General features: G+C 43.4%; 2 protein-coding genes across 2 annotated transcripts in view; both read left to right on the forward strand.

Annotated features, from left to right (window-relative positions):
• Nucleotides 1-894, forward strand: part of rnf167 (ring finger protein 167) — a 17,384-nt gene extending 16,490 nt beyond the window's left edge. Inside the window, exon 10 of the mRNA XM_047809613.1 lies at nucleotides 1-894. This exon is cut by the window's left edge and continues 1,613 nt beyond it. The gene's annotated coding sequence lies outside the window, so the exon portion shown is untranslated.
• A 1,235-nt stretch (nucleotides 895-2,129) lies between these two features.
• The window catches only part of LOC113650870 (beta-enolase), a 6,007-nt gene continuing 665 nt past the window's right edge, over nucleotides 2,130-7,471 (forward strand). The window contains exons 1-9 of the mRNA XM_047809630.1: nucleotides 2,130-2,274; nucleotides 4,259-4,360; nucleotides 5,176-5,271; nucleotides 5,391-5,449; nucleotides 5,867-5,936; nucleotides 6,098-6,231; nucleotides 6,700-6,922; nucleotides 7,039-7,236; nucleotides 7,319-7,468. Of these exons, the coding sequence (XP_047665586.1) occupies nucleotides 4,276-4,360; nucleotides 5,176-5,271; nucleotides 5,391-5,449; nucleotides 5,867-5,936; nucleotides 6,098-6,231; nucleotides 6,700-6,922; nucleotides 7,039-7,236; nucleotides 7,319-7,468 (1,015 nt within the window). The 5' untranslated portion in view covers nucleotides 2,130-2,274; nucleotides 4,259-4,275. The remainder of the gene's footprint in view (nucleotides 2,275-4,258; nucleotides 4,361-5,175; nucleotides 5,272-5,390; nucleotides 5,450-5,866; nucleotides 5,937-6,097; nucleotides 6,232-6,699; nucleotides 6,923-7,038; nucleotides 7,237-7,318; nucleotides 7,469-7,471) is intronic.

Raw genomic sequence — 7,471 nt, forward strand, 5'->3', positions numbered from 1 at the left:
ACACTGATCGTATCTGTTACGCTTCTCTTTATCCTGTTTATGACCCGACTGTAAAAATGGCGCTCACTTTCACCGTGTGTCTGCATTCTTTTTTTAACAACACTCCCTCGTGTTTAGTGACCTCCCCTGAACACTTACAGTCTGCAGTGTACTTAAAGGAGCAGTTTATCCACAGCTGCAGTGTTCAGTAGTTTTTCACATTCGAGGCTAACACGAGGAAGATGTTTATGGCCTCCAGTTAAACTATTCACATGGATCACCGTCGGTGCTGTTGGTGGTCTGTTAGCTGCTCGAGTCTGTAACCGCGGACGCAGATTTGAGCCGAGGTTAAAGGCGGGATTGTGAATGTTGCACCTGTAATTAAGGGGAAGTAAACATGAGTAATGTGTAATGTATTCAGTCTGTGCCTAAACTGAACAATTTCCATAATCAGGCTCTCTTTAGGACCTGCTGTGAGTCTCATCTCCTTTACTAAACCATGTCTGTGGGGTGTAGGTTTAAAATAAATAAAACTGAGCTTGTATCTTGTGTGTGTATGTGTGTGTGTTTGTATGTGTGTATGTACAGTGTGTGTGTGTGTGTTTGTGTGTGTGTGTGTGTGTGTGTGTATTGTGTGTGTGTGTGTGTAAGAGGAGAAGCCACAGATCCAGGGTGTATCTGTTTCTCTGTGTTTGAGTCCCTGAATGAAATTTTAAAGAGGTTTAGAATAACACTATAATCGAACACCGTTCAGTCGCACACTCTGGACCACTCACTTTATGTACTTTTTTCTTTTTATTGTCGTTATTTTGTTTTGTTTCCCGAGTTGTTAGAACGCTACAAGCTGTGTGTGTAACTGTGTTCCTAATGTACTACACTGTTTAGCTTTTGTGCCATAAAGAGGATTTTTATCTATTCACTGTGCAGCTTTGTGTCTCCTTCAATCCACTCTGAGGTTTAATCTCTTTAACATCGTGTGTTAAATCTCACTGTACTGCTGAGTTCTGGGCTCTGATTGGTGCTCAGGTGTTGATAATCGTCTCTAACGACATCTTCAGGACAGGGGAGTTTACACAGAGGTTTATTTAGAGAGAGACTGTTTGTAGCTGCTGTAATGTAAGTGACAACAGGAGCCTACTTTACAACTTTCATTACATTTAAGCTCCGTGAATTCATTCATTCATTCATTCATTTCCTGCCGCTTATCCGAACTTCTCGGGTCACGGGGAGCCTGTGTCTATCCATCACAGGGCACACACACACTCTCATTCACACACACACTCACACACTACGGACAATTTTCCAGAGATGCCAATCAACCTACCATGCATGTCTTTGGACCGGGGGATTAAACCGGAGTACCCGGAGGAAACCCCCGAGGCACGGGGAGAACATGCAAACTCCACACACACAAGGTGGAGGTGGGAATCGAACCCCCAACCCTGGAGGTGTGAGGCGAACGTGCTAACCACTAAGTCACCGTGTCCCCACTTTGAAGTAATACATGATGTTCTTTAATACGTGAGTGAGTTTTATGAGTCACAGTAAATCTGGTGCCGAAGGACTTTCATTGAGTTCCATCACTTTGTTCATGTGAACAGTAGTCAGTGTCACACAGACATCACATGATGCTAAACCGGGGGCCGTTAAGCCCAGAGATACTGTAAGTTATTTTTAGCCTCGTAATGCAAACGTCTCAAGGCTGAAATCAGTGTGATGTTTGTAGTTTTAAAGTTTTGCTGAAAAGCTTCTATAATTCCCCACAGCAGTGTGCTGAAGTGCTTTAGTCACATTACACACTCACACGTATCTGACATATCACATATCTAAATTTACCCCAGACCTTAAGGCTTCAGGGTCATATCCATCTGCCCTTTATATCTGAAGTGACCTTCGGGTTCGTGTTACCGCCCACTAATTCACCGGTGACCTTTCACCTTTACTGGTTTTCCGTTTAGCGGATTTAATCAGCAGTAACGTCTGGAATAATTCTTATTAAATAAATATATGATACGATAATTCTGTCTTTAATCACAGAGGTCGGGCAGGTTTAGGTTTGTGTGTGTGTGTGTGTGTGTGTGTGTGTGTGTGTGTGTGTGTGTGTGTGTGTGCCACTCTGATCTCTGACCTTTCAGCAGGAGGATAGTTTAGAGACGGTCCCATATTTGATCGAGGTGCCATATCCATTTATGATGACTGACATTAGGGAGCGTCTTAAAATAGGCAGCCAGGGGATCAAGAGGAGCACTCAGCTGGAGCCTTGGAGCTAGACACACACAGACAACACACACTCGGGTGAGTGTATTTACATTGTTTGGTTAACGTTGCATGTGCAGGTTTTTGTATGGATTTATAATGATTTAGTAAAACACTCCTCTGCGTCTGTTCGGGTCGCCGTAGCAGAGAAAAAGCACCTCAGGGGTTTGATGCATTACAAAGCAGACCAGACCTTTAACAAGTGAACAGGAGGTGACATTGATGAGGAAAAAACTTCTTTAGGCTTCTGACATGGTGGAATCGCAGTCACAGAAATTACTTTTTTATAATTTGCTTACTTTTGTCAAATTATTTAAAAAAAAACAAAAACAACAATTATTAGTTTTTTAATTGCAAAACTATTATTTTCTTTTGACGACTGAGGTTACAGTTAGCTACAACAAAGGGAAAAAACGTGTGTGTGTGTGTGTGTGTGTGTGTGTGTGTGTGTGTGTGTGTGTGAGAGAGAGAGAGAGAGAGAGAGAGAGAGAGAGAGAGAGAGAGAGAGAGAGAGAGAGATTTCTCAGTAAAAAGTGTTTTTACGGTGCTGTGTATAGTATTAGCTTACAGCCACCTGTACACTCACATACACTCACACTCACACACACTCACATACACACACACACACACTCACACTCACACACACTCACATACACACACTCACACACACACACACACTCACACTCACATACACTCACATACACACACACACACACACACACACACTTCAGTGTGTTAAAATATAGTTATTAATACTGAATGTTTATTTATACTGATATTTACTATGATGTGTATGTCACCACATCCAGAACAGAGCTGCTAAGCCCCGCCCCTTTGACCCTCATGAGGTATCATGAGGTATATTTACAGAGAGTGAGAGAGAGATAAAGAGAGAGGTTCAGTCAGGGGAAACACCACGGTTCACCTCACAGGCATCAGAGGGCATTAATATACATTACATACTGCTCCTTTAATATCTTTACCAGTCAGTTGTTTATGTATAAATCATATCTCTGCTGCTGGAATGAGTTAAAGAGGTAAGAGCAACACAGACTGAGGGTGAGGACGAGGACGAGGACGAGGACAAGGACCAGGTCTTGTTATAATGAATGAAGATCACACGGCGTTTCCCAGTCATAGTTCTGTGAGCTATTTGTGGTCTGTAAATGTCAAGGACTTCAGGACAAGTGTGAGAGATGGAAGGAGACACATGATGAAGACCAGATCAGGACAGAGGACAGATGCTGCTTTAAACTACTTTTATTTTTGTTTTATTTACACTTGTGTGTATAAATGACTAATATTATAATTATAACTTATAAAGACAGTTAATAACCGGTCCAGTGTTAAAGAATGAAAATGATTAGTGTTAACTGTAAATAACTACTTAGCTATTATTATTATTATTATTATTATTATTATTATTATTATTATTATTATTATTATTATTATTTAATAAGTACACATATAATAAGCTTTATATTACTATATTATTTATGTGAAATTGAATAATTTATTTAATAATTATTAACTGAGATTAGCTTTCAATTATTCTTGTTAAATATTAATAAACAGTCATCTGTAATTAACTGTAATAATATAAGTGTAAATAAAGAGGGATTAGCTGAGTGACATACAGTAAACATTACACTACATAACGCTGTTATTAATAGAACCAATCACTTTAAGCTTCCTGCTTTAAACAGTGACATTATGTCCTGGCCAATCAGAACGCGATTCTGTCTCGATAGACCAATCAAAGCAGAGATCCCGCCTCTGAGGAGAACACTTGTGTAGAATGAGACCAACTGCAGCTTTACACAAATTAAAGTCAGGTGCTTCAGTTTTAATGTTTTAATTAATGTTTATGATTTTGTGAAGGTGACATTAAGAGACTATTATATTACATTGTGTGCTATTAATATCATACTTATTACATTCATATGATCATTTATTTCAGTTATATTTCTATCATAATTATGTGACATTAATGTTATATTCTGTGTCCTCTCCCTGTCTCTAGCTCTGTCTGCAGCTACGATGTCCATCATCAAGATCCACGCTCGAGAGATCCTCGACTCCAGGGGAAACCCTACAGTGGAGGTGGATCTTTATACTGAGAAAGGTCTCTGTCTGTCCCTGTCTCTGTCTGTCCCTGTCTCTCTCTCTGTCTCTGTCTCTCTCTGTCTCTGTCTCTCCCTGTCTCTCTCTGTCTGTCCCTGTCTCTGTCTGTCCCTGTCTCTCTCTCTGTCTCTGTCTCTCCCTGTCTCTGTCTGTCCCTGTCTCTCTCTCTGTCTCTGTCTGTCCCTGTCTCTGTCTGTCCCTGTCTCTGTCTGTCCCTGTCTCTGTCTCTGTCTCTCCCTGTCTCTCTCTCTCTGTCTCTCCCTGTCTCTGTCTGTCCCTGTCGTCTCTGCTCTCTCCTCTGTCTCTGTCTCTCTCTCTGCTCTCCTCTCTCTCTCTCTCTCTCTCTCCCTATCTGTCTCTCCCTGTCTCTGTCTCTCTTGCTCTCCCTGTCTCTCTCTCTCTCTCTCTCTCTCTCCTCCTTGTCTGTCTCCTGTCTTTCTCTTCTCTCCTCTCTCTGTCTCTCCCTGTCTCTTCTCCGTCTCTCTCTGCTCTCCCTGCCTCTCGTCTGTCCCGTCTCTCTCTCTGTCTCTCTCTCTCTCCCTGCTCCGTCGTCACTGCTCATCTCACCTACTCTCCACTATCTCTCTCTCTCTCCTCTCCCCCATCACCACACTACACAACACACACACACCACACACACCACCATTCACTCACAGACAAACCCAATAAATTCTACATCCTACAACTGTTTAAACAGTAACTCTCTCTCTCTCTCGCTCCTCTCTCTCTCTCCTATCTTCGGCTCGGTCATTGCTCGCCTCATCAGCTCCTCCCTCTCTCTCTCTCTCTCTCTCTCTCTCTCTCTCTCTCTCTCAGGTCGGTTCAGAGCTGCGGTTCCCAGCGGAGCCTCCACAGGTGTCCATGAGGCTCTGGAGCTTAGAGACGGAGACAAAACTCGCTACCTGGGGAAAGGTGAGACACAAACATGCACAATAAATGAGACACTTAAGGACAGCTTGATTACATATGAACCTGATGTGTGTGTGTGTGTTTGTGTGTGTGTGTGTGTGTGTGTGTGTTTTATAATAAAGGTGTGACTAAAGCTGTTGATCATGTGAACAAGGACATCGTTCCCAAGCTGCTGGAGAAAGTGAGACTTTTTTCCTCTTTCACTCCTTTTTTTTCATTATGAACATTTGTTTCCATTTTTCTTATAACTGCTCACCTCTTATAATGAACCCTCCTCATTCACACAGCTAACCACACGACTCAGTGTTCATTCACACCGACAGCTCAGATACCGAAAAGACGTTTCCATGGAAATGGTTACTGAAGACAAATGAAAGAATGAATGAATCGTTATATGTTAAAGAAATGAAGGAAGGAAGTAAAATGACTCATATGTGCAAGACAGCTTTAACATAAAAGAGTGTGAGCGATGCATCGGTGGTAGAAACCAGGGCCGAGTGTGACGTCTGTATATTAGCATGTTGTCTTATAAGTGACTGATGAATCGAATAATGAACGATTCATTAACCAATGAATCTTCTTTCCTTTTATCTATTAGAAGCTGAGTGTTGTTGACCAGGAGAAGATCGATCAGCTCATGCTGGAACTCGATGGCACTGAGAACAAATGTGAGTGTGTATATGTGTGTGTGTGTGTGTGTGTGTGTGTGTGTGTGTGTGTGTGTGTGTGTGTGTGTGTGTGTGTGTGCATGTAATAACTTTTATTATTAATAATTGTTTGAGATTTGCTCTGTGGTTCCAGTGGTCATGTGTTTCTCTTTGATTCCCAGCTAAATTTGGTGCTAACGCTATCCTGGGTGTGTCTCTGGCGGTGTGTAAGGCTGGTGCGGCGGAGAAAGGTGTTCCTCTGTACCGCCACATCGCTGACCTCGCCGGCCATGCTGATGTCATTCTGCCCGTTCCGGTGAGTCGATGACAAACCATAATAAAACAGTCAGCTTGTAAGTACAATTTAAATTAAGATATTAGGGGGCACGGTGATTTAGTGGTTAGCACATTCGGCTCACACCTCCAGGGTCAGGGGTTCGATTCCCACCTCCACCTTGTGTGTGTGGAGTTTGCATGTTCTCCCCGTGCCTCGGGGGTTTCCTCCGGGTACTCCGGTTTCCTCCCCCGGTCCAAAGACATGCATGGTAGGTTGATTGGCATCTCTGGAAAATTGTGTGCCCTGTGATGGGTTGGCACTCCGTCCAGGGTGTATCCTGCCTCGATGCCCGATGACGCCTGAGATAGGCACAGGCTCCCCGTGACCCGAGAAGTTCGGATAAGCGGTAGAAAATGAATGAATGGATGAATTACGATATTATTTATACAAGCTCCCGATTGGCTGCACTCATCCCCTGTTCTGGTTGTTCCCCCCATCCCTCCACAGGCGTTTAACGTGATTAATGGTGGCTCTCACGCCGGCAATAAACTGGCCATGCAGGAGTTTATGATTCTTCCAGTGGGGGCAGCAAACTTCCACGAGGCCATGCGCATCGGTGCTGAGGTTTATCACAACCTCAAAAGTGTCATCAAGGGCAAATATGGAAAAGATGCCACCAACGTAGGAGACGAGGGCGGCTTTGCCCCCAACATCCTGGAGAACAACGAGGGTAAGGCAAAGGCTTCTCTCTGAAAGTCTCAGGCCACCCACTTTTTCTTCCCTGAGCTGGTTCTAGCTGTTATTTCTAGATCTAGACTGATCTTTGTGTCTGTGTGGAATGTCCAGCCCTGGAGCTTCTGAAGTCAGCCATCGAGAAAGCTGGCTACTCCGATAAGATCATCATCGGCATGGATGTCGCTGCCTCTGAGTTCTACAGGAACGGAAAATACGACCTGGACTTTAAATCCCCCGACGATCCCAAACGTCATATAACCGGAGAGCAGCTCGGAGATCTGTACAAGAGCTTCATCAAGAATTACCCAGGTCAGTGTTATTAAATGATGGAACTGGTGCTTATTGAAGTTACAAATTCTGTAGATAACTCGTTGTTTCCTCTGTGATCCAGTCCAGTCCATTGAGGACCCCTTCGACCAGGATGACTGGGAAAACTGGACGAAGTTTACAAGTTCTGTGGACATCCAGATCGTAGGAGATGACCTGACAGTGACCAATCCCAAACGCATTCAGCAGGCTGTGGAGAAGAAAGCCTGCAACTGTC

The sequence above is a fragment of the Tachysurus fulvidraco genome, chromosome 26, assembly GCF_022655615.1.
Source record: "Tachysurus fulvidraco isolate hzauxx_2018 chromosome 26, HZAU_PFXX_2.0, whole genome shotgun sequence".
Lineage (NCBI taxonomy): Eukaryota > Metazoa > Chordata > Actinopteri > Siluriformes > Bagridae > Tachysurus > Tachysurus fulvidraco.